The 27,489-nt window shown below is 43.3% G+C and overlaps 2 protein-coding genes across 5 annotated transcripts in view; one reads left to right on the forward strand and one right to left on the reverse strand.

The window, feature by feature from the left end:
* plxna2 (plexin A2) overlaps positions 1-19,700 on the forward strand; it is a 195,841-nt gene extending 176,141 nt beyond the window's left edge. For all 3 annotated transcript variants that reach the window (XM_052059388.1, XM_052059387.1, XM_052059390.1), the window contains exons 23-32: positions 1,608-1,674; positions 2,378-2,524; positions 4,203-4,362; positions 4,699-4,802; positions 8,990-9,089; positions 12,133-12,323; positions 12,448-12,617; positions 12,736-12,948; positions 13,179-13,329; positions 15,415-19,700. In XM_052059388.1, coding sequence (XP_051915348.1) covers positions 1,608-1,674; positions 2,378-2,524; positions 4,203-4,362; positions 4,699-4,802; positions 8,990-9,089; positions 12,133-12,323; positions 12,448-12,617; positions 12,736-12,948; positions 13,179-13,329; positions 15,415-15,510 — 1,399 coding nt within the window. In that variant the 3' untranslated portion in view covers positions 15,511-19,700. The remainder of the gene's footprint in view (positions 1-1,607; positions 1,675-2,377; positions 2,525-4,202; positions 4,363-4,698; positions 4,803-8,989; positions 9,090-12,132; positions 12,324-12,447; positions 12,618-12,735; positions 12,949-13,178; positions 13,330-15,414) is intronic.
* The window catches only part of pofut1 (protein O-fucosyltransferase 1), a 404,965-nt gene that overhangs the window by 364,198 nt on the left and 13,278 nt on the right, over positions 1-27,489 (reverse strand). The window lies entirely within an intron of this gene.

The following is a 27,489-nucleotide window of genomic DNA, read 5'->3' on the forward strand; positions in this document are numbered from 1 at the left end:
TTCTGCGTGCATAAGTTGGTCGTCGACGTGTCTGAATGTGTACCTAATAAAGTGTCTCCGGTTAATAGAAACCCCGCTTAGTAGAACAGAAGCGCTTCGGCCCAATGGTGTTCTATTAAGCGGAGTGCACTGTAATAATAATAATAAAAGGTGGGTGTGACTTTCTGGTTAGGTCAAATTGAATCAAATATCTGTTGTCTTTTTCTGCTCAAAGTGATGTGCCTTACCATGGTTGCTTTGGAGGCTTTGTTTGTCTTAATTGCCTGATGACTTAAAAATCACTCTTGGCCCGCCGTACATGACCAACCTCCGTCCCGACACCACTGCAAAATGCTTTAAGTATCAAGGCTCAAAAGTGAAATTGGTAAATGCTGCTCAGCGATGTATATTGCACATGCATTACTTTGTTTGCACAATTAACAAAATAGTTTCCAACCTTTCCCCAGTAGAGTCCTTTTTTCTTTTTTGCTGTTATTTGTATGCCTGCATGGGAAGAACAATCCGTGATAGGAAATTCCACCCTGAGTAATTTTGCAGTTTCACCCAGCGTAATGTTATTTTAATGGAATCGCAGAACACTGCTTCAATCACCCAGAGTCCTTTAAATCTTGCGTTATTTTTTTTTCTCCTCAGCATTTTTGTAATGAGGTTTCCCGCCCATGCAGAGCAATGGAGTACAATGTTATTAATTGCAAGTGCATTGTTTCATTAGTTTCACTAAGGGAGCCCCCCCCCCCCCCATATCCTCACTGCACCCTAGCTGCCATGAGGAGAGACAGCAACGTATAAGACGACTCCTCAGTGCTGCGTTGGGTAATGAAATCCGGATGTTCTTTAATGAAACTCAATTAAAGGGAAGCAGAGGATGAGGAGAAGGTGAAGAGCAGAGTCCCCCCCCCCCCTCAACCCCACGTCCCCGACATTTAAAAGTAAAGATACAGTCTGAAGGAGTCGGCAAAGCCCCTGCACAAAAGCCTTTATTTAACTTCCATCTTTGGAACTTGCTGAGCTTATTAAAATGCTTAATGGGTACCATTAACTTCCAGCACATTCAAGTCTCATGCTAGTCGGTAGGGAGACCATGGTAGGGAGATATGGGGGGAGGGGGGTTGTGAGGGGACCCGGAGGATGTGCTGTCCATTGTTTTGGGAATGTGGGAGCAAGACAGAATACCTGCAGTAGACCATGTAAGCTCCACACAGAGATTCAAACCTCAAACCGGCTGGTTGTGAGGCCAACTTGCTAAATGTATCTTTCACCGTGCTGGTGTGGAAGAACCAGTCAAGGAGGTCATTTTCCAGTTTTCATCCTCAGCAAAGGGAACTACCACATTGTGTCGAAAAGAGAGGGTGAGGTTGCTGAGTGTCAAGGGGGGGCATGAGGGACGGGCTCAACCATGCATATGTGCGCCCACGTCCACACACACGAATGCCCGCTCCAGTTTCTTTTCAGTCGCCACAGAAGTTGCAGGAAGTTCACAGGGAACAACAGGAAGCCGCCCGAAGGCTCCAGCACTACCTTTCCATGAATTATGGATCACTATTCTCTTGTAAAAAGTTCTGACCAACTCTGTTTTGTTCTTTTCGTGCCCTTTGTTATCACCGCAGAACAGAGTCGGTTGCAGAGAAGATGCTCACCAACTGGTTCGCCTTCCTGCTGCACAGGTTCCTGAAGGTCAGTTTGGACGGCGCTCACATATATATGGATATTGCAGACGCAATGAATTAATGGAAATATAAATAATGAGTGCATATTTGGAACATTTGTAAAATGTTTTTATTTTGGTGTTAAGCTTTGGCTTGACAGAAGTTCATTTCAGATTTTTTGTTTACTCAATACTTAATGGGCCCTTCTTACGTTTTTTTTATCTCCCACAAATACTCCATATATTTAAAATATTTACACCAATACAAAATAAATTAAAATGATGTATTTCCAAAGGGGGGAAAATGAATAAACCCCCTCTAAAAACGTAATGAACATGTCAACAAAAACAAAATCCCCCCCCCCCCTTCCTAGTCCACCTTTTTCTCTGTGGCGTGCGAACACTAACGGCTGACAATGAGGCACACTAAAGCAGCCACACCAATGGGCTTTGGGGTGTCGGCATAGGTATCTTGCTAACTCCATGTCACAATGACATCAGATGACCACTGGTGCGTGCAAAAGTGCTCAAGTTCTTTGAAAATAAAAATGGGCAAAAGTAGTTTAACACTCGAGTTCTTCAAGTCAGGCATCTGTTGTTGGTGTAGTGCAGTCTTCTCAGGCTTTCATAGGTCTAACATCATTTTATGTAGCAAGAAATTTCCTTTTACAGAATCTTTCAAGTGTATGAACCTGGCGCTCTTTCATGCCGCCCCTCTCTGTGCATTGGCAGGAGTGCGCCGGTGAACCTCTTTTCATGCTTTACTGCGCCATCAAGCAGCAGATGGAGAAAGGGCCCATCGACGCCATCACCGGAGAGGCCCGCTACTCTCTGAGCGAGGACAAGCTGATCCGCCAGCAGATCGAGTACAAAACACTGGTAGGTCAAAATAAGTCTTGCGCCTCTCGATGCGTCTGAGGGCCATGTCACAGGTGCGCAGGTATTTTCTAAAACATTTTGGTCCATCCATTTTGTCCACTTGGAAAACATGTTCCTTCAAATCTCAATTGTGTAGTTTACGTTGGTGATTAAATGCTAATCGCTCACAGTTGAAAAGTCACTTTTGATTATTCTTGTAGTCTTTAATAGTGTGTTACATATGTAAGAAATGTTGAGTTTCTTACTAAGAGCTCCTTGACAGATGGAGGTATGCAATTTCCTCCCTTGTGAGAGTAAAATTAATGAATGATCCCATCGGCTCCCTTTTGGTCCAACATCAGGCCTTGTTTGAGGAGATTAGCTTTCACACACCCTCGAACAAATCACGGCCAGAAGTGGCACGTGAAATGGTGACGCTCTGATTGCTCTGACTGGAAATTTGCCTCATTATGTGGCAGAGCTGGAAATTGGTGTTTCGATGAAGGTGTGAAATTTGATTTTCGGACACTGGCACAAGTGGAAATGGGTTCTCCAGACCGCCGTTATGCGGTCGAGGAGAGGCTAATGTGTGTAAAGCCCTGAGCTCGACAACTCACAGCTGTTTACGCTCCACTCACATTGCAGTAAAAATCAGAAACTGGTCTTTGCCGTGGTTCGTGTGAGTAGCACAAACTACTGTGTAACCTCTAAGATTGCACACAGTCTGTGATTGCTGACCTCGGATTTGTTTAAAAAAATGTATATTCACATCATAATAATGAAAATCGACGAAAATAAATCTTTGCCCTGATCGTAGTATCTTTATCAACTGTACACCTAAAGTTTAAATTGGATTGGGACTTTGACAGGGCGGCCCGGTAGTCCAGTGGTTAGCACGTCGGCTTCACAGTGCAGAGGTACCGGGTTCGATTCCAGCTCCGGCCTCCCTGTGTGGAGTTTGCATGTTCTCCCCGGGCCTGCGTGGGTGTTCTCCGGGTGCTCTGGTTTCCTCCCATATTCCAAAAATATGCATGGCAGGCTGATTGAACACTCTAAAATTGTCCCTAGGTGTGAGTGCGAATGGTTGTTCGTCTCTGTGTGCCCTGCGATTGGCTGGCAACCGATTCAGGGTGTCCCCCGCCTACTGCCCGGAGACAGCTGGGATAGGCTCCAGCACCCCCCGCGACCCTAGTGAGGATCAAGCGGTTCGGTAGATGAATGAATGAATGGGACTTTGACATGTATTAATTTTGGCGAAATATTAAAAGAAAAGAGGAACACATTTCATCCCACTATTCTATTTGTGCGCTTGCGAAACTTCCTTCATACCTAATGCTTCCTCGACTACTCTGTGGCTCTATTGCCCTGTAAAGGGGCCTCACACAAAGCAATACAAGGGTTTGTTTTAGTTTTATCATATTAATCTCATCCGCCAAAGCTAATGGTGATCTTAATAAATGAAAGGGAATGAAATTAAATCTGTCCGTGCCAGATGGGTTGTCACCGGTCACAACCAAAGATGCAAAGCAAAGTTGATTTGCAAAGCAAACTGTTCAGACTGGACACTGTTCTAAGTTGTTCAATATAAATATTTTCTTTTACGAAATGAAATGAGTTTTACCATCAGAAGTCTGCCTTGGTCTAATCCCTGACACCTCCCCCACAAAAAATACTTGGCCATTTCTCTATCCCGATCCAGATCCTAAACTGTGTGAACCCGGACAACGAGAACAGTCCAGAGATTCCGGTAAAAGTGCTGAACTGTGACACCATCACCCAAGTGAAAGAGAAGATCCTGGATGCCGTCTACAAGAATATGCCCTACTCTCAGCGGCCGCGGGCAGTCGACATGGACCTCGGTATGATTCCCACACGTCATCTGGACCAGATGAAGTGCATGGCGTGCACGTATTAGCAGAGAATAAACATCAGAATGTTGCATCGTTCCCTCCATCGATCACCAACCTATCTGATCACTGATTTTTTTGAATGAATACTAATTTAGGATCTTTATCGTTATGCCTAACTCAACACAAACACCCAGCTCAAGAGATGCAGCAGCATTTGTGCGGCCCTTCGCTATCTCATTGCATTCCTGAATGTGTGTGACCTGCTTCTCTGTGTGGTTAGCAACACAAAAATACACATATAGCTTTAGAGGGTGACTGGAAAATGTGCCTTTGTTGTGTCGTCAGAGTGGCGCCAGGGACGGCTGGCTCGCGTCGTGCTGCAGGACGAAGACATCACCACCAAGATAGAAAGCGACTGGAAGCGACTGAACACGCTCTTGCACTACCAGGTCAGTGTTAGCTCGGAGCACGCTTGGAGGTCTCGGGCATCGAGCGTCTTGACTCAAGACATCTCTTAGAGCAATACAGTACCTAATGACATTTCACATGGAAGAAAGTGAGGCAGCAGTCAGATTCCTAGTATAGAATTTAAGATGGTTTACAATAGGCTTTACACCGGGGGTGTGAAAACTAATTTTTGTCGCATTTTAGTTACTTGCAAGTGTCCTTGCCAGGCCGTTAGGACTGAATCCATATTAAGAAGTCAAGAATAATTGTTTATTCTTCTTAATCTATTAAGTTACTGTATGAGGGGTTTGGTAACAAGAAAATGCTTACAGTATCACTCTTATTTATTGCAAATGAGAATTTTGGTCACAATGTTAGCAAGCATCATGAAAGCTGCCATCTTTGATTTGCTTTCGCGGGCCACATAAAAGAATGTCAACAAGATTATGTTTGCTGCAATTTTATTTATTTTACTAATCCGATCAATGTCGTCATTGGCCAAAGTACAGACTGGACATATGACATTACAACTGATCACCGATTTAGCATAAAATGCAAAAGATCTACCGGTCCCATCCGGGCCGATCAGATCTGTGCAAAGTCTATTTTCCAGTGATGTCCATGTAATCTCGGTCACTTGCCATGGTCTTCGAGCAGGACAAAGTTTTCTTCAAACACTCTCGTTGAAGCGCCCGCAAAATGACTAGTAGGCGTAATTATGACCCAGTCATATGAGAAATGTCTAGTGTCCATTTGCGGTGTTTTTCTTTTCCGCATTAAAAGCGGCGCTGTTGAATGAGTGTTCATCCTGCTCCCTCTGGATGGGTCCCTGCAGAGCTTTAATCCTTGATGAAGCCCTGCAGCTTTATTGTTTCCACAGGATAATAGCCCCTGTGTTGTGTTCTTCTTTTATTTATGGCGTCCGCCCCATTGGTTCTGAAGGACCGTTAATGCTTTGCCTGTTGCTATCCCTTGTATGGGCTCTGCATGGCGACAACTCAACTGACTTCAGCGAGGAGCATCATAAAATAAATTGCTGAGAAAAAAAAAGAAAGAAAAGAAAGACTTGTATTTTAAAGGCAACTTGGGGACACGGACTGAGTACCACTTTGAGTATTTGCTTAATGCTCTCCTTCTCCCCAGATCGAGGTATTAAAATTCATATCCCAGCATCCCCGGGAAGCCCTCCCTACCTACTTTTCTCCCTCTGGCTATTGGTTTACATAACCTGGATTTGCACACCTTCCCAGCTGCTGCGCAGCCAAAGTGAAAGCATAATGCATATATTTGCATTCAGCTCAGAAATCTTAGCCCGTGCTTGGATTAACTGTCGTGGATGACGGGGTTTCAGAATAATCAGAATAATCAATTCATTCTAATTTACGTTCATAGAATACAGACGAAAGTGCCCCCCCCCCCCACCCATTAGAAAATATCTTCCAACAAATCTCTTATCATCAAGTTAAACGTCAAATGCTTTGTTTCCCGAAAAAGTGTGGAAGAAAATAACCGAAAAGCTTAGACCTCAGGGTTTGGAGCTATCTTGACTTTCAAAAAGCAAACCGGCTGTAATATAAAGAATGCTTGTCGAGAACTATAAATGAATGGTGAAAGCAGATACCAAAGTTGAAAGTTTATTTTTCAGTCTCATTCCTTCTCACTTTCAAGGTGAAAGGTCACATGTTCACTGGGGGATTAGCGTCAGGATCTGAGGGCAGTTGTCTACCAAAGGAGTCACTCCAGGGGGGGAATGGTTCGGTCCGGGGTTGAGGCGGCTGCTTTGGGAACGGAAGATAAATGCCAACAGCTCGGCACAATCCACTCAGTCTAATGAAAGGTGTTATCGCAGGGGGGCCCTGTAGCCTCCTAACGCACCTGCCCACTATCGCACCCACACTGGATTATCCCCGAAGGGGCGAATGTGCACGCCTTCAATCATTTCCTCTATCACAAGGATCCATCTCTGCCGCCGCAGGAAAGCGCTGGCGGAGATGGAGGGCGGCGTACCGGGCGGACGCCGACACACAGGCTATTTCACGCCTTTCATAGGGAACTCATCACTGGAATAATAGCATGGGAGGTCCATGCCGTCGGTTTATTAGAGAGCAGGCCGAAAGGAGGCGGATGCAAGAGGTTGGGGAGACAAATAAGGAAGAGTTGTGTGGATCGAGATTGAAAGGGTAAAGGGAGGATGTTTTAAGAGTGGCACGGTTTCATTTTCCCTCCAGAACGTTGAGGATTCCTCTTCAGGTGCCGCCGCAGGTTCATGAGGTTCTCCAATGTGGCTGATAGAGCAGCCAAATTGATTTGGTATGAGGCCATAGTACACGCTCAAACGGCCCTCCAAAGGACACCACAACTATGACAAAAATGAGTTCGATGCCCCTTTTTTGTTGTCCCCCAACACTTACATTAGTGCCGTGTAGTACTTTGCCCCATTTTGGGTGGGTCGTGCATGTTTTGCATGTTCACTCATTTCAAACACAGCAACATTGGATTTAGGATCCTTTGAAACGAGATGCAAAGGCAATACATTGCAGTCATACCTCGGTTTTCAACCATAATCCGTTCCAGAAGGCTGCTCGAAAACCGATTTGTTCGAAAACCGAAACCACGCTCTTTAAAAAAAAAATTATTAACACGTCTGTGCACAATCGAAAGCTACATGAGCAAGCGTCACTTCCTAGTCTACCCGAGGAAGCATCACTTCCTCGTGGAAGGAAGGCGAGAGGAGTCAAGTGACGCATTCAAGTACGCTGAGTTTGTTTGAGAACCGAAATTCGTCGTCATCCAAGGTATAAAAACTCAAAATTTTTGGTCGAAAAACGATTTGATTGAGAACAAAGACGGTCGAAAACCGAGGTTTGACTGTAGATTTCAGCCATGGATGGCATTAAGATCAATGAACAAACAATTCTACAGACACGCTAAAAATATCTTATTCGAGTTTTCCCAGACTCAAATGTATTTACATAGCCCTTAATTCCAAAATGTCTTCACACGCCTGCAGTTGTCAAATATTAACGATCTCTTCTGATCTTAACCCCCAGGACGGCAAAGGGGGGGGGGGGCATCTGGGGCTAAATGGGAAATCTTTAGAAGGGGCTGCAGATAGGCGATATCCCCCTTCCGGGATGACCAGGCTGTAATGGATGCAGAATGAGCAACATTTAACACAGATAAGACGGGCAACTACTGACACCTTTGTCATGCCAACTTTTCAATCTTTTAAATTCATCAAAGTTGTTGCTTTGACATCGGCACGACAACCATTTGAGTATCTTCCAAGTAGCATGTCCTGGTGTGACTTTGTCCATCTTCTGCTATCCTGACATATCATTCCAAACCACATTGTCTCTAAAATGAAGCTGTCAAGAAACATGATCGTATCAAATTGATTGATATTCATCAGTTTTTTGATGAGGCTTTTTGAGTTCTGACTTCTACTTGGAAGGTAGCATGTCGGTGAGCACATTTCGCCTTCTGGGGGACCACTTGCCAAAAGTTTGTGTGTTAGGCTAATTGAAGACTCAAAATCATCCATTTGGGTGAATGATCCTTTACAATTGCCCTGTGATGAACTCCAGACCAGTCTGGGGTTTAACTTGCGTCTCGTCCAAAGTCAGCTGTGATCGGCTCCAAGCTCATTGTGACCAAGCGCTAGCGAAAAAGAATTAATTCACTTCTTAACATGTCCTCTGCCCTCTTAACATTCTTCTTCTTCTCCTCCATATGGTGACATTATACTTTTTCCTCTAAGGATACAAAATCCACACAAGATTCTTCGCCAGTATTCTCCCCCCCCCCCCCCCCCCCCACCCTGCAGTCATGTCAAGTGCAGCCACCATGCCCCAAACTGCCTGAAAGTAATGAACAGACATGACAAGGGGGAATATGTTTGGATTATTCACGCAGGCCTTATGTAATGTCTTCTTTACTTGTACATTTTGAGAGAGTTAGTAATACATGAAGACATCAGCGGGTATTATTAAATGATGGGCTCTCCGTACGGGCTATTCTAAGCCACGAGATCCGTGACACTGAAAGCAAACTGCGGATGTTAATTGAATTTTAACTGAATGAATCGCAGACCTTTGAAAGATCTCGTGCACCAATACGATTTTGAGCCATATGAAGGTGGCTTGCAAACATGTACCGTATGTGAAGATGTTCGTGTTTGCCCACGCAGGTGTCGGATCGTTGTGTGGTGGCTTTGGTGCCCAAACAGACGTCGTCGTACAACATCCCACCCTCAGCGAGCATATCGCGATCATCCATCAGTAGATATGGTGAGTCCCCGAGTCCAGACTGCCGTGATACATATATAGACAATGATGTCTAGATCAATGTTTATTCAACTGCTGACACCCAGCGACCCACATTTTCCCATTTTCACCCACACTGAGATCAGTCAAGAACAATTAACAAAATGTTTTGTCGAAAATAACTTTGACAATATTTATATCATATTTTAATCATACACATTTACACATTAGTAAGGTTATTACAGTAAATGCAGTGTTTGTGGAAAAAAAAATAATATATATAGATATATATGTAATTATAAAGCAGTTCATTAAAAAGTAGTGAGTTGGACGTCGGAACCATAATAATTTTTCAAAATGTGCATGAATGTATGTATTCTTTTCTGTTTGCTGCCAACATTGCCTGACCAAATGACTGACGCAAGCATGTATTATCATGTGGGCACATTCAAGACCATCAACCTACACGGCACTACATCATTGCCGATTGGGGTCTCAGGAGGGATGTTGATATCCCGTGTGACATGATTCATGACGGTGGCATTGTTCCAAGCAAAACTGTCTCACCTTAAATTTTATGATATCAATTCATTTTATGATATCAGGTCATCAATTTTATTTCACAATTACAGTATATAATCTGAGATGCAAGTAAACTCGATTTTTTTTTTTGCTCGCAATTTCTGATTCTGCCCTTCTTTTTTCCCCCTCTAGCACATCAGGCTTTTAGCATAGCAATAATAATAATCATGATTATTATCATTATAATATGTTAAGTAATGTATTTAGATATATTTAATTAAGGGTTAGGTTTAGCCCATGCTGCATTTTTCTATTAAATAAATAAATAAATATCTAAAAAATTATGTTTTAGAAAAGAAAGTAAAGCTTTTTTTAAACCAATATCATACATTAATTCAGGGACACATAAAACCATTTAATTTAGATTCGCTGTTGAGCAGTATAGTCAGCTGCTGGGGTTAAATGGACCAAGTGCACTCAACTTGCTTCCATTTCTTCTGTTACTGTTGTTGGAAGTGCACTCTCATCCATCATGACCCTACAAAGCTACACCTCAACACTCGTTGATGGATTTGTATCCAATTACATTTGACACACACTGCCTTGACTCAATGTATACCCTCTTCAATTTGTCAAAAAAAATGTTCCAAAAATCTCACCATCAAGATATGAGTCTGCCACCATACCAAGAGAACTTTGAGCCAGCTCAGTGTCCTTGAGAAGGAAATCCCCCCACCCCCACCCCTCAAAAAAAGAAGAGGTGTTCAAACGGAGTAGCTCGATTAAGATTTAAAACCGCTATCCACCCTATGTATCATTCGAGGCCTGGTTCCCTTTGGGGAGCCAGATGTCGCCCGGTCATATTTTTACACTTTGTGTGGCTGTATTGGCAGCAAAAAAAAGGTCTTTGTAGCTCATCTGAGCCTTTGAAGCAAGGTGAGAGAGATCCTCACTGAGCGCCTCTCTCTCTGCGTGCGATGCTCAGATCCCAAATCTCCGGGGATCCCAGTGCCGGGAGACTCTTGCTAATTAGTGACTGAGAAAGTGATGTGTTATCGCCAAGGAGCAAAGAGGCAGCAATGTGAGAACACAGTTGACATGCTGAGGGACAATGGGGCCTTTGGGTGCTTAGCAACGTTTTTAAGTGCCGTGATTTGAACGTAATAGCAGGTTTTTCCTCCCATTGTGGAAGAAGAGGAGTAATAAGGTGGTATTTTTAAGACCAGCTCATCTGTACATATTCCACTCAACAAATCTGGCACTATATTCTAGCCATTGGCTCATAGATCATGCCCATGCAGTGACAAACAAGAAAAAAAAAACGGAATGGCACTCGACACAGGGTAGACCTCATCCGAGCCAAACGATATTCATTCATCTTCTGAACCGCTTGATCCTCACTAGGCTTGCGGGGGGTGCTGGAGCCTATCCCAGCTGTCCCCGGGCAGTAGGCGGGGGACACCCTGAATCGGTTGCCAGCCAATCGCAGGACACACAGAGACAAACAACCATCCACGCTCACACTAACACCTAGGGACAATTTAGAGTGTTCAATCAGCCTGCCACGCATGTTTTTGGAATGTGGGAGGAAACCGGAGCACCCGGAGAAAACCCACGCAGACCCGGGGAGAACATGCAAACTCCTCACAGGCCGGAGCTGGAATCGTCCCGTTACCTCCACACTGTGAAGTCGACGTGGTAACCACTGGACTACCGGGCCGCCCCCAAACGATATTGTTTTTGTATTCTACTTCCTCGTTTGTGGAGGTCATTCTGTGCTGTTTCGCTTTCGGGATGGAATGTTCTGTTATTTATGCTAGAGTGACTCAAATGGCAAAAAGTGAAAACAAAATGCTTCACAAAGCCATTTAATGGTTTCTTCCTTGGCTCATGATCTAATGGAAATCACTTCAGTAGGTTTTAACACGTAGGAGCAAATGGCATACAGGGCTTCAAGTTGTTTGCCTCTCAAGATGCAAGCTGATACCAGAGTATCGCATTTTCCGCACTATAAGGCACACCTAAAGGAAGTCAAGCTTCTCAAAAGCCAACAGTGCGCCTTTCAATCCAATGCGATGGATCAATCTTCTGATTTCTTGGTCATAGTATTTTTAAGTGTTTCTGGAAAGTGTTTTGTTACAGCAGCAACGGTTGTAAAAGCTCTGTATAAATAAAGCTGTATTTTATTGTATTGTGTTGTATTCCTTTAGTGTAACTCCATCTAGTGGCTGCTTCATGCAACCGCAGCCATTGTTTTGGCTCCTATTCTATGTACCTTATAATACGGCGCACCTTAGAGTGCGGAAAATACGGTAAAATAACAATGAGCGGTCCAAAACCAGTGACAAAGAATCATAAATCACTCTCATAACACATAAGAGAAGTTCGGAATCCTGCCAACCAGTAAATATAGTTTTACGCCAAGTCATCACTTCTGAATGGTTTTACTTGGGTTTGCCTATAAAGTATCACAAAATCGTGCATTTCTGGGGACCCGCATAGCACTGACATATCTAACTGCTGAATGTTTTCATCTTTCAAACAGATTCTTCGTTCCGTTACACTGGCAGTCCCGACAGCCTGCGTTCTCGCGCTCCCATGATCACGCCGGATCTGGAAAGTGGTGTAAAGGTGTGGCACCTGGTGAAGAACCATGAGCACGGAGACCAAAAGGAAGGAGACCGCGGCAGCAAGATGGTTTCGGAGATCTACCTGACCAGGCTACTCGCTACCAAAGTAGGCACTGGAAATATATGAACCCAGGGATCATGCTTTTTCTTTCTTTTTGGGGCGGGGGTGTACTAGATGGCCGATCTTTTAAGGCAAGTCATTCATCTTACTGCTCTCATGTCCCCCGCAGGGAACGCTCCAAAAATTTGTTGACGACCTGTTCGAAACATTGTTCAGTACAGTTCACCGAGGTAGCACGCTGCCGCTAGCCATCAAGTACATGTTCGACTTCCTGGACGAACAAGCTGACAAGCACGGCATATATGACACGGATGTCCGCCACACGTGGAAGAGCAACTGGTAAGAGAGCAGACCGAGGGTCCTAAAAGTCACCTTTTGTATTGTGAAATCAGAACACAGAGAATTCGCCCACAAAGTGAGCGATCACTTAGCCAGTCCCTTTGTCTCTATCCTCCAGCCTTCCGCTGCGTTTCTGGGTGAACGTGATCAAGAACCCACAGTTTGTGTTTGACATCCATAAGAGCAGCATCACGGACGCCTGTCTGTCTGTGGTTGCTCAGACATTCATGGATTCTTGCTCCACTTCTGAACACCGCCTGGGCAAAGACTCCCCATCCAATAAGCTCCTCTACGCTAAAGATATCCCCAATTACAAGAGCTGGGTAGAGAGGTAAGCTTTATAGTTCACACACCATTCCCAATGCGTTCTTGTTAAAGTCTTCTTGGATACATCAAACTTGGATTCTCTTTGCTGGCCTACACATCTCACATTCCGTCGTTGTGCGCGCCCGACTCATGAAATGCACTCTTTGACGGTGAAAGCCTCTGAAATTGGGACCTTAAAAGTGGATGTCGAGTTCACTTTGTTGGTTGCGAACGATGACAAGTGCTGTCCCGCAGGTACTACGCCGACATCAACAGGCTGCCAGCCATCAGCGACCAGGACATGAACGCCTACTTGGCCGAACAGGCTCGACTCCACTCCAGCGAGTTCAACATGCTAAGCGCCCTGAATGAGATCTACTCGTATATCAGCAAGTACAGCGTGGAGGTACGTCGACGTTTGCCTGTCTGACAAGGTGGTTGGGATGAATGCGTCTCATTAGTAACGACACCGAGGGGCTGCTTGCTTGAAGCGTTCTGCTGAAAACCGCCTCGCAAACAAAAAACTCTCCTGTTGTGGCCAGCATTTGGAAACAGGTCTCAGAGTGGACCTTTTATAAAACCAACAGAAAACGGAAGCCTTACAGTACACATAATTATTCATGTTCAATCTTGGCATGTCGTTTCCAGTTGTTTTCACTGGTCCATGTTAAGTGGGGGTCACGTTTTCCAAAACTCAAGGGGAAAAAAACACCACTGTTTGGGTTTGAATGATCTGTTTCTCTATGACTCAATGTGTTTTAAGAGATAGCAACTACACAACATCATGTGGATACCAAACAGGAGCAGGATTACACACAGGCAATACACACACACACACAAATTGGATGACAGAAAACATAAAAGGGAGGAAAGAGAAAAGGGAGCATTTATGGGAACGTTCACTGCTTCTAATGTCAGCTCCTCCTTTGGGGGTCTGACCTTTACGTTGGAACAGCGCACTGCTCTATCTCGTCCTCCTTCCTTGTATGCCTCCTCTCTTTGCGTCCATTATCCAGTCGGCTTGCCCCTTTGCTCTCGACGGATCACTTAACGTCGAGTTTTGCAGCTTCTGAGCAGCAGATTCAAACATGCGGCATGTTTTACAAGATTCAGTCAAAACTAGAGATGTTTGCTACTTTTTTTTTCCCAGAACAATGTCAGTATGAGTACTCAACTCTTTAGTACTCACCGTCACGGATACTAAGTAACCGATACCATAAGCGCTATTAGTTGATACATACAATTTGTATTAAACCAATAAGAAGTTGTCTGAAAGTAAGAACTATATATCTTCCAATCTAGCATTTTTCCTTCAAAAAAATTGTTCAAAATTAACAGCAATGTTCTATTACCATTTTTCCATTTGTTCACTCAATGCCTGTTTTGCATAGAAATGATTGGACAACTCTTTTGAAGGAATCGAGAGAAGAGCAAAGGATTCAATCGAATACAAGAATGCTTCGAGTTACAATTAAGAATTTCTTGACCTTTAACCAAAGATTTGGAAAAGATGATTGACCATCGTGGCCCTACATGTTTGGTGTCTGTGCGGCGTTGTATTATACAGTACATGGATGTAAAGCTCCAGGGACAGAATACTTGTAGTCAATTAGAAATACACTAGCTGGTTCGCCGCCCTCCGGGCGGCTCATCAGCTAGTTCCTGCGGAAGGCTGGTAAGATAGGCCTTCGGCCCACAAAAGTGTTGTTGCTTGGTTCAACTTTTTGTTCATCTTCATTGCTTATCGCGAAAATAAAGAGATGTTTAGCTCTACTAAATAACTAACAATTTCATTGCAATGCTTGTGGGTAGACAACATTTTTTCGCTAAGATGCCCGCGCGATCGTAGTGAGCCACTGCCTGAGCGGCGCAGTGGCGGCGCGCACCGGCGCGGTGAAGTAGGTACGTTTTGAAAAGGGACAGACGGAAGGACAGACCGCGTGCGGGACGACGCACAATATATATATAGATTAAAGTTTGTGTTAGGGCAATGATTGGTTGCCAAGATTCCACAGAGGGTGTGAGCCAAGATGTGAACCCTCTCAACAGTTAAGTTAACCAAATGTAATTGGAATAAGAATAAAAACGATTCTATTCATACAAAAGTTTCCCCAGCTGGGGGTGACAAGAAGTATCAACGTATGTAGAAAAAGAAGCCTATTCACACTTCCGTGCTTTGTTTTTCCACCCTTTGCCCTGAATGTTGCCGTCACCCTGATTGAGATTCCTCCTGACAGGCAAGAGAAAGATGAGAGAACCAAACACAGCTCTTGTCTCAAGCTGACGCTTGGACCTTGACAAACGTCGCATTTACACGACAGGACTCAAAGGATAAAAAGTGAAAGGCTCATAGATGAATATTCCTCAACAAAGACAAAGCAGCTTTTTTGGGGGGTTCTTTTCTGACACTTCTGGAAAATGGAAAACACGGTTTGGCTTCTGTGACCATTTTTTTGGGACCTAGATCTCTTCTCTTTATATTTCCGAACAGATCACGGCAGCCTTGGACCAGGACGACCATGCCAGGAAGCAGAGGCTGGCCTACAAGGTGGAGCAGCTCATCGCCGCTATGTCCTTCGAGAGCTGAGCAACAGACAAGGACTTGTGGAGCGATGCTTTCTCGACCGGTCGTGCAATACGGGCGTACGCTTGCTTTAGTTTGTGTCTCAGACTCCGCCATCATGGCACATGACCCTGGACCTCCGAGCCCCTCACCTGGAAAGGGATGCCAGCATGGAAGGCCACAACAGGACTTTATTTATTTATTGGTGTCGTCGCCTGGGACATTGTCCAAATGGAACTTGTGTGCGTGTGTGTGTGTGTGTGTGTGTGTGTGTATGTGCGTGCGTGCGTGCGTGCAGGAGAAAAGCGGTCGAGATCTCATGCTGGACTGCTGCATTCAGATTTTATTTTTATACTCTTGACTTTTAAATATGATCAGTTATCATTGGAATCAGCACCTGGGGACCGCAAAATTTTGGTGTTGTCCAACACTCTTCTTCGGATGAAAGAGTCACATGACGTAGACAGTGTACAGGACCAAGGAGCGAAGGAAGAGGGCGGGCGGCATGCATCTGTAAATGTAGCAGTGTTGATAAGGCCAATGTGAATGTAGAATATTCTTTTTCCCTGAAGGACGAATGGAAGTGGGCTTCCAGGACGTTTTTTTTTTTCCAGCTAACCCAAGATTTAAGCAGTTCCCTGCATCGCTGCTCATACCAAGCCAAAATCCTCCGTTTGCATCCTGTTTTCATATCGTGGTTTGTTTGCATACTGTGCCACATCACATATGTCAGCTTTTCAAACGATCAATCCAAGTGCCAACACGTTGAGCTGACCGGTCGCAGGCCTTGATAGGACCTCTGCCGTCGTCTCTGCACAGGCAGCAAGAAGCCAAGATGTGTGGGTCTTGTTTGACCGAGTGCCAAAAGACTCTTGCTCAAAAATCGGTTAATGCTTTAAAAGTGGAACTTCAAGCTGCGCCAAGGTTTGCTAGCGTAAAGAGATGTGATGCTCGAGGTACGAAACAAGACATCAAAGGAAGGAGATAATCATGAAACCATCATGACTCATTCTGCAGAATTACTCCAGATAGTCAACAAGGCAACAGTAATCTTCCTATCTGCCGGTATATTTTCTGACCTACAGTATATACACATACGTATATGTTGTCCAAAGCGCTTTACCAACCCTCCTATTCACTTTGTTGAAAACATATAAGACTTTCCACTGACGCACTAACGCAGATGCATCAACTTACAGAAACACAATTATTTTTTAGTTGAAAATAACTTACTTTAACCCCCATACACTAGGAACCAAACATAAAACAGATACGTGGAAAGAACATGAATCCACTGGAATATGTCCAATCTATTAAGGTTCCACTTTGCAGATCAAATGGCTGAAAGTAGAATTTCCCAACCCGTATTGAGGAAATCGGAATCAGAATCAGAATCGCCTTAAAGGCACATATTTTACAAAAGAAAATGAACACTTCTTATTTACTTAACCCACACACACACACACACACACACACAACTGACCTGAACTGGTCGCCAGTCAGTCGCAGGGCACACATAGTGACAAAGAACAATTAACACCTACGTCGTCACTGAGTGGGAACCGATCCCGCGCTGCCCGCACAGGACGTAGACAAGCTACACTATCAGTAACTGACACAAAAAAAAATGTTAGAAAACAAAGTAAAGATTTTTTTTTTAATCAGTGTCAAAAATACCTTTGCTGTTGTCTGACCAATTGCTCCAGTCAACTCAACCGTATTTATAGAGCACTTTAAAATGAATTGGATCATTTCCCATGGCACATCTGATCATGTCTCACAGCACCTTAATGTTCAAACCATGTTTACAGTGGTTTACGATCACCGACTTAAAGCATTTAATTTAAATTCAAAGAGGCAAAATTTAGATTATTCTTAGTCTGGTGTTAGGGCTGAATGTGTTTGCTCATGACACATAGTCTTGACATCACTTATGAAAGGTGGCCTTAGATATAATCCTGCTCCATTTTTTTTCCAATATCATTCGTCCTCAACAAAGTAAAGGTGAAGAAGAGCATGAGCAGGTTCAGGCAGACGTTGCCCGGCTCACCGTTCGAAGGCAGACGTCGGGGAATAATGATGGGGAAGGAGGGAACGGATGGGCGGGAGACTCCCCTTCATCTTCCTGCTCCTGCTTTGATGCTTCTCTTTGATCAGACTTGCTGGTTTTGCGCCGGACCTGAAGAGGTAACAGGCAAGAGGAAGTCAGGGCTTGGCGATGACTGCGATGCTGTGGCCATGTCCTGCCAATAGGGGCGCGCATGGGAATGTGGCGACATTCTTCTTCTCTGCTATGTCAGACAACTTCCGTTTGAATACCGAGTCCTGTATCTCTACATCTTTGCAAATGTATTCACCAAACTCATAATAGGTCCAAGAAATCATTTCAAACGATGTGAAAATAATGCTGCCGTCATACTTGAGACCAGCTATCCACCACAGCTGATTAGGTTTCATATATATTTTTATATTTATTTGGATGTATTTATTTGTAAAAAAAAATACCCCAAAAGATTGAAAAATAAATAAATAAAAGGGACCTTGTACATTAATAAATATTCATACCAATGTACTGTAAATACCTTTGATCTTGGCTTGATGGTATTGGTTGTTTCTAATTATTAGATTTGAATTTTTGACAAACTTATCATCAAAAACCTGCCTGCTAACATTTTTGTTTGTCTGTCTGTTTTGGCACACTTTTTCTCGCAAGTCACATTGATCTCTTCCTCTGCGTATGGTTACTCATTTCTCATTATAAACCTGTGATGTGGTCCTTTCGCTACAGTCTGTGCTTTACCATGTAGAAATCCCTCGGATTTCTACATGTAGACATAACATTATGCATAAATACGTTAAGGCCTATTCGTAAAACAGTAGCGCCAATAAAAGTAACATTGCAAAGTGTGTAAACACTCAAATGCGCTAAAACTGTCCACATTGCTCCATACGTTTGTCGAAGTGGACATCTCTACTGAACCTCAAAGGAGACTTTTTTTTTCACAATTTAAAGGGGAAGTCAACCCCCCCCCAAAAAAGAAAAAATCTCTCCAATGATCTGTTCTATGTGTCCTACTAGTCTAAACACAATAGTCTGATTTATATTGTGTTTGTGGAATTGGACTTCAGCAAAATCCAACTGTATTTATCCATCTCAGGGGGCGGCCATTTTATACAGAACAAGGCAAAATGGCTGCTCATTAAGTACAGTAAGTGGCAGTACAACTTGTACTGCCTCTTGCCGTCAACTGAAAATGACATCTCTGTACCAAAGGGCTCAGGTAACGACCGTTACGGCTCACCTGTTTTCCAGGCTTGGTCATGTGATGTTTGCAAGCTTTTCTGCTTCATTCATATTCCACAAATGCAATATTAATGCCATGTTTAGACGAGCGGGGCCGCAAACAAGATACTTTTGGACGTGACTTCCATTTTAATAAACGGTCTCACATGTCGGGTAAAAATACAGAAAGGCTAGAGAATCCATGCCCAACTAACATCTAATGTACATTTAACAATTCTCTTGCATTGAAAAGATCCACTCGGTCACCCTGCCTACCTGTTGCTGACAATGCTGAGTACAACTTTTACTACCTTGGCGACTAAATGCCAGCGCTCAGGCTTTTCAATCTCGGCTATCTTTCACTGAGCTTTGCCCAGCTTGTAGCTAAACTATGGGCGCAGAAACTCGATGTGGGTGTGGCTATTATGTAACTCGGCGACTGTTGCATCACGGCGGAGCAGAAATTCTGAACATTAGCTCACTTAAACAGTTTCAGAAATCACACACTAAAGATTAACTTTGATGTGTGGACAGGTCATCCAGAGACCCAAATATTTGCATATGAGCAATTAAAAACGAATTTATCCACGTGTCCTTGAAGAAACATTAATGATATCGCTTAGTAAAGCTCGTGATCCATTTCCAATTTTTTTTCTTGTTTTTAACTAGAATCAGTCAATCAGTCTTCCCGACCTCAGCATATACGAAACATATCCTCCTCATACCTCACGTTGCTTGTACAGAGTAATGCTTTTTTTAATCATTCGAAACAGGACCTAAATGCCTTCTCCTCTTCCAAGGGATGAAACGTTCGTCTCAATGCATTCCGAGGCTTCGATTCATCTCATCCTCCTGAGATGGTCAGCTGCAAGTGTTTTTAATTCATGCTTTTAGTTTGGCCCGCTACTCCATCTGCGCCTCCTGAAACCCCCCCCACCCCCCCCCCCCTCAAAAAAAGATACAATAGCTGAATGCACCTATCCGCTCAGAGATTTCTTTTTTTGTTGTAAATATTCAACAAGGCGGCCTGGTAGTCCAGTGGCTAGCACGTCGGCTTCACAGTGCAGAGGTACCGGGTTCGATTCCAGCTCCGGCCTCCCTGTGTGGAGTTTGCTTGTTCTCTCCGGGCCTGCGTGGGTTTTCTCCGGGTGCTCCGGTTTCCTCCCACATTCCAAAAAACATGCATGGCAGGCTGATTGGATGCTCAAAATTGTCCCTAGGTGTGAGTGTGAGCGTGGATGGTTGTTCGTCTCTGTGTGCCCTGCGATTGGCTGGCAACCGATTCAGGGTCTCCCCCGCCTACTGCTTGAAGACGGCTGGGATAGGCTCCAGCACCTCCCGCGACCCTAGTGAGGATCAAGCGGTTTGGAAAATGGATGGATGGATTATTCAACAAGTGTGCTTCCTTGCTCGCTTTGGATCCAAGCTACACTGAAAACCGGAGAATGTTTTTTTTCTTTATTTGTTTGTTTGTTTGTTTGCTTTGTTCTTCCTTTTGCGATGGTCACGTGAGATCTGGATTGTCGCTTCACAAGTCCACCCGGAGCTGTTCGCTTCAAAAAAGATGTTTAGCTCACTTTTTTTTAACTCTCTCAGTTTGTCAAAGGGCTGATGTTGTGCTTTTGGCTAGCTCCTGTCATTCGTCCGCCAAACAACATGCTCCTCTGCAGTTTGTTGATAGATTGCTCATTGTCGTACTCGCGAGTTTGAAAAGATTTGACACACCTTGTAAAAAAATAAATAAAAAGAAATGTTTGTCGACACTGGAGTTCTGTACAATAATAATTACTGGCAATGATAATAATGGTTGTTTGTCTGTGTTATTTTATAAAGGTCTTGTGAAAATTGTAAGAAATCAAGGTATTTAAAAGCGGTTGTTCTCTCGTTTTGTTTTTTTAACTTGCTTTGATTTTTCTGTTAATATATTATTGTGTACCTATTGTAAATATGAAGCACACCTATTTTGCAAGCCAAGGATTCACTTTATACCGTTGTTACATATGAATAAAATTTGCTGGTTAAAAAGTGCATTCATTTTCTTTTGTTCGATTTTTTTTTTCTGGAGCTAATTATCTTAGCAGGCAATTCTTACCATGTTTTAACATACTGTATACTAGAGTGGCACGAAATAAACAGCATTGGTAATTACCCTGTTTTTGTTTTTGTAAATGTCACTTTGTTTCAAGTGACATATAAATATATTGACAAAAAGACATAAATTGGGATCTACCCAATAAAATTCAGAAAAGTAGAAAGTTTGTAGCTGGGTAATGTTCCCACGTTTAACCCTTTGCATTCTACGTCTTGACTTCATTTCTCCCGGTTCTCTTATATTTCCACAAGAGGGGTTCAAATCCCCTTTTGCTTCTAATCCTGTTCGACTGAGACCACTTCAAATCCACGGGGGGACTTAACACCCTGTAATGCCTTCACAAGCAGTCAGCACAAAAGGATGACATTGCCATTTACATTTATTCTAGGTTGAATCCTTAGGCCGATTACTTGGCGAATTTCAAATTAATTATGTTGACGAGCTGGGAACACGAGGTTTGAGTTCACCATCCATACGTCCAATTTCCATAGCGCATATCTTCGTTATATGGTTGCGAGTGGGCTGATGCCTATTCCAGTTGACTTTGGGTGAGAAGTACCGAACGCCTAAAGCCGGTTCGACATCAATCGCACGACGCTTACAGGAGCCAACCAATCATTTACACTTATGTTCACATCTATGGACAATTTAGAGCAGGGGTCCCCATTAGGTCGATCCTGATCTACCGGTAGATCTAAGACAAGTCCCAAGTAGATCTGAGGAGTGTTGAGAAGAAAAAAAACAAACAACCATTTGTGTGTCTTTGTACATGTTAGTAATATATTTTTTGTGTTAATGTACACTGCACCCTAATCATCTTATCAGTCTCATTTTCACCCAAAAAAATATTGAAAAAATAAAATAAAGCAGGTAAATCTTGAATTTACGAGGGCGCGTGATTACGTCACCGGAAGTTGTTAGCTCTCAGCAGTCTGCAATTGCAGCTTGTGATCAGAACTGTTGCGCTCTATCTTTTATCGTCATTATTCTCATTCAGAGTTTGCTTCGTGTACAATTCACCGAGGGGGCACGGGCAAAGAATAGGAATCTAGGAGGGCCCAGGGAAGCACTTTAAAACGGTACGTGTGAGCTACGATAGATAACAGGCTGCAAAAGTGCGTCGCATGCCTCAGCTTCAGGCTGTTTCTCATCATGGCGTGCGTGTGCGCGCGCGCGTGTGTGTGTGTGTGTGTGCGTGTGTGTGTGTGTGTGTGTGTGTGTGTGTGTGTGTGTGTGTGTGTGTGTGTGTGTGTGTGCGCGCGCTCGCCGGTAAGGGTAGATCCCGGGAGCTTAGTTGATCGAAAAGTAGATCTTCGATCCAAAAAATTTGGGCACCCCTGATTTAGAGTCTTAACCAAACCAAATACCGGACATGCACTCGGCACGCAAGCATGTGGAGAACATGCAAACTCATCAACGGACCCCCAACCTCAAAAATGTGAGGCAACCGTTCTAACCACTGCCAAAACTTTCACACTTTTCAATGGTAATTTGTGTCACAAGTGCCAAAAGAAATTAGCCACTAAAATGTAAACCCAATAAGCATCTACCTTAGTGTTTCTAACAAGCAACGTATGGTGTAGCTCGAGTCTTATCGCTGTGAATTGGGAGCCCACTCAGTCACCTTGGTAACAACTTGGAGCCGCTGACGTAAGCGGCAATCTCGCAAAGTCCTGTGACAGTAAGCTGCGCCAGTGGCATTAATTAGCTGTTTCCATAATGCATACAAGCGTACAGAAACTTTTCCACTGACATTTGGTGACAAGCTATTCGTGCTTTGCTGAGCTCCGCTGACCTTTCAGCGGGCGAGTGTGACGGTTGTCGTCTCGCTTGCCTGCTCGGACTCATCGTGACGACCTGATATGCAAATGAGGAAGGCAGGTTGACTGATGGCCTCCTGGTGTTTCACATGAGACAGAAAGGTAGATGGAGCAATACAGTTCTCGTCACCTAATGTCACAGAATATAAAATATTTTGTTACTGTACTTTGGTTTTCCTCTATCTATACTATACTTCATTGTTGATATTTTGTGAAATGTTTACTTTGTCTCCAATACATTTCCTCAATAAAAAGTGCGGGCTATTTTTAATCCATGATACTTTCATTCATCCATCCATCCGTTTTTGCTTATCGGCTTTAGGGTACAACCCTGAACCGGTTGCCAGCCAATCGCAGGGCACACATCACCGAACAAACATTTGCGCTCATATTCACACGTCAGGACCATTTAGAATGTTCCATTAACCTGCCACGCATGTTTTTGGAATGTGGGAGGAAACCGAAGTATCCAGAGAAAACCCACACAGCCACATGACTGTGGCATCATTGAAATGGTCCCTCAGCTCCTGGAGAACCTCACCGACGAGGAGCTTAAGAAAGAGGCCAAGAATGAAGCAAAAAATGACGCACTGTCCATGATAATAAAGTTTCTAAAGAGTCTTGCATCCCGTGTACCAGGACAAGAGGAGACTGTGAAGAATTTTGAGATTTTCAGGTTAAAAATTATTCTTAGGTTATTGCAAATTTCTTCTTTTAATGGCAAAATGAATGCACTAAATGAAGTCATGTAAACTTCACACAGGAAGGCCAGCGCCGGAATCGAATCTTGCACCTCTGCACTGTGAGGCAGACGTGCTAACCAGTCGATCCCTCTGCCACCCAGTTACACTTCCCTTAATTTTATCAAGAAATTGCCTAAATGCCTGAACCGGGGGCAGCCCGGTAGTCCAGTGGCGAAAAAGTGGTCGAAAAAAAACCGACCATTTATAGTAGGGCGTTTTAACCCGAATAAAAAGAGCATGTATAGTCAGGCGTTTTTAGACGAGAAAAACGACCATGTATAGTAAGGCGTATTAACCCGAAAATAACGACCACGTATAGTAAGCCGTTTTAACCTGAAAAGAACGACCATGTACTGTATAGTAAAGCGTTTTTAGCTAAAAAAAAAAAAAAGACCATGTATAGTAAGGCGGATTAACCCGAAAAAAACGACCATGTATAGTAAGGCGTTTTAACCCAAAATAGTAAGGCGTTTTTAGCCGGAAAAAAAACGACCCTGTATAGTAAGGCGTATGAACCCGAAAATAACGACCATGTATATAGTAAGGCGTTTTAACCCGAAAAAATGACCATGTATAGTAAGGCGTTTTAACCCGAAAATAACGACCATGTATAATCAGGCGTTTTTAGCCGAAAAAAAACCCCCGACCATGTATAGTAAGGCGTTTTAAACCGAAAATAACGACCACATATAGTCAGGCGTTTTCAGACGAAAATAATCGTTTTTTTCGTCTAAAAATGCTACATGGTCTTTTTTTTTCGGCTAAAAATGCCTTACTATACATGGTCATTTTTTCGGCTCAAAACGCCTGCCTATACGTTGTCGATTTTTTCGTCTAAAAACGCTTTACTATTCATGGTCGTTTTTTTCGGCTAAAAATGCCTTCCTGTACATGGTTGTTTTTTTTCTCATGAAAACGCTTTACGAAATATGGTCGTTTTTTTCGGCTAAAAATGCCTGACTATACATGGTCGTTTTTTCGTCTAAAAACGCCCTACTATACATGGTCTTTTTTTTTTCAGGCTAAAAACGCCTGACGATGCGTGGTCCTTTTTTTTCGGCTAAAAACACCTTACTATACGTGGCCTTTTTTCGGCTAAAAACGCCTTCCTATACATGGTCGTTTTATTTTATTTTAGTTAAAACGCCTTACTCTACATGGTCATTTTATTAGGCTCAGAACACCAAAACACAGTCGTTTTTTTCTACGAAAAACGCCTTACCATGGATGGTCGTTTTTTTCGTCTAAAAACGCTGTACTATACATGGTCGGTTTTTTTTCAGCTAAAAACGCCTGACTATACATGACCGTTTTTTTTTTCGGCTAAAAACGCCTTACTATTTATGGTCGTTTTTTTCCTCTAAAAACGGCGTATTATACATGGTCGGGGGGGGGGGTTTCGGCTAAAAACGCCTTACTATACATGGTCGGCTTTCCCCCCCCCCCCGAGTTAAAATGTCTTACTAAACATGGTCCTTTTTTTCGGCTAAAAACGCCTTACTATTCATGGTCGGGGTTTTTTTCGGCTAAAAAACGCCTTACTTCACACAATTGTTTTTTTTTTTCATCTAAAAACGCCTTACTATACATGGTCGTTTTTTTTTTGTTTCGGCTAAAAACGCTTTACTACACATGGTCGTTTTTTTCGGCTCAAAACGCCTTTCTGTGCATCGCTCGTGTCAAACTCATTTCACAGGGTGGGCCACATACGGCCTCGGTAGATGTCAAGGGGGCCAGACCATTAAAATGATACCATACTTTGCTATAAACAACCAAAAAAATGTCTTTCCTTTGGTTTGGTATAAAGAAACACAAGAACATTTGGAAAATGTTGAAATTTAACGAACATATCTTTTACAAAACATTTCATGAAGCACCTTACATTTCTTTCAACAAATGTGCAATTTACTTTTATCATTCACATATATGCATTGCAACTCATCCCATTGATTGTACAAACTTTAACAAGTTATTGGTATTGAAAAATATAGTAATGCACTTTATGATTAAACAAGATTTATAAAGAAAGGAAGTTTTAAACCATTTACACGTGCATATAATATCTAAATGTAATCCCTGCCTACACCTTCCAAACTAAGGAGATTGCTATTAAATGTGTAAATGTGAGAGGGCTATTGATAGCGTCTGCTGACATGGGTCTGTCTCAGTGATGGACGAGGCTGCTGTTGGACGAGGCTGCTGTTGTCTTCTTCTCTGGTCAAAACAGTGAATAGCACCTTCTTCTGTGTCTTTAATGCTTTTTTTCATTTTTAAATTATCCTGCGGGCCTGATTTAACCTTGCGCACGTGTGTGTGAGTGAGTGTGTGTGTGTGTGTGTGTGTGTGTGTGTGTGTGTGTGTGTGTGTGTGTGTGTGTGTGTGTGTGTGTGTGTGTGTGTGTGTGTGTGCTTGTGCTTGTGTGCGTGTGTACGTGTGTGTGTGTGTGTGCGTGTGTGTGTGTGTGTGTGTGTGATTGGAATTCCGCATCGGTGTGCAATTGTAAAACAAGGCTGTGTGTTGAAAAAATACATCTGAAACGGCATTTAAGAGTGGCTCAATACTGGTTGGCCATATACGGGCCAGAGTTGTGAATTGATTTCTGGCCCAAATACTTCACTCCACAACTGGCCCTCATCTGGTTTGCCAGAGTCAAGCCAGTGCCTCCTTTGCCACTCCTGGGCCGTGTTCGGCCCACATGCATTATGCCAGTGCCGACTCAATGCCAGCTGTGCCAGCTTCATGCCGAAACATGGCCAGATGCCTTTGCTGACTGGGCACCTAAACTCATCAATTTAACTGCTGCTTTCGGGGCTCAGGAGAGAAATCCTGGCATATTTCCCAAACGGAATCACTCCTTTGCATATGCAGATGTTAATTACCGGCAGGCCAATCAGCAGGATGCCATGACAGCTTGAGCATCACACGCCTCCCTTCCAAGAACCCCTGATGCCCACCCTCGCAAGTCGTCATTTGCACACTTACTCCCCCGGCTGACAATAAAAGATAATCACCTCCCATTTCCTTCATGGCTCATTCCCTCCTGCTCGCCGTTGTCTGATTCTCCATGCTAAGCTCTTATCTGCTGGGGCAGGGCGGGACAGGGCGGGCCTGTCATGTCGACACACCACCTGCCAAAAAAACTCACCAGAGACAGCAAAGTCATTCATTGTCACATCCACAGGGGTGAAAGTATGACATCGTCAATGATTTATCCGTCATTGCGTTTGGATTCTTCCAGTTAAGAAAGAGAAAAGGAAATAAGAAAGGTATCAATGATGAAAAGCTCTGGAAACAGAGATGGAGGGCACCGGGATTGAGTGGTTAGCAAGTGTGCCACATAATGCTAGGTTGTGGGTTTGAATCCCGTCTCAGGAAATAAGAAAGAAACAAGAACAACTGGAAGGACCAAAGGGGAAATGAACAAAGGATAGGTAAATTTGATTCAAAGTGGAAAAGGAGCAATTGAAAAAAAAGAAGCAAAAAGTTTTTCGAGTAAATTATATTTTTGCAAATTATATTAAAGCAAAAAGTACTACTTTGGATGGGGATGAAATCAAACATTTGAACTAGATCATCAAAATAATTTGATACAAACAAATACATTTAGCTGTGACATGTTAAGGATGTATGTATTAAGTTGGTCCTGACTTTTCCAGTTTGCCTCTTAAAAATGGAAACATTAAAGTCTGATGCTACCTCTAGCATTGTTGTAGTGAACTTTTTCATATTGACAGCGTTGTGAGTACAAACTAATTTGGTAGTAAAACTGCACATTATAGTTCTTCACACATACACGTACACAAATACTACCCCCCAAAAAACCTGTGAAAAACTATGAAAAAAATATCATCAATGACGGCCCGGTAGTCCAGTGGTTAGCGTGTCGACTTCACGAGTGCTGAGGTACCGGGTTCAATTCCAGCTATGGCCTCCCTGTGTGGAGTTTGCATGTTCTCCCCGGGCCCGCGTGGGTTTTCACCGGGTACTCTGGTTTCCTCCAACATTCCAAAAACATGCATGGCAGTCTGATTGAACACTCTCAATTGTCTCTGGGTGTGAGTGTGG

This window comes from Hippocampus zosterae, chromosome 2 (genome assembly GCF_025434085.1).
Source record: "Hippocampus zosterae strain Florida chromosome 2, ASM2543408v3, whole genome shotgun sequence".
In the NCBI taxonomy this organism is placed as follows: Eukaryota; Metazoa; Chordata; class Actinopteri; order Syngnathiformes; family Syngnathidae; genus Hippocampus; species Hippocampus zosterae.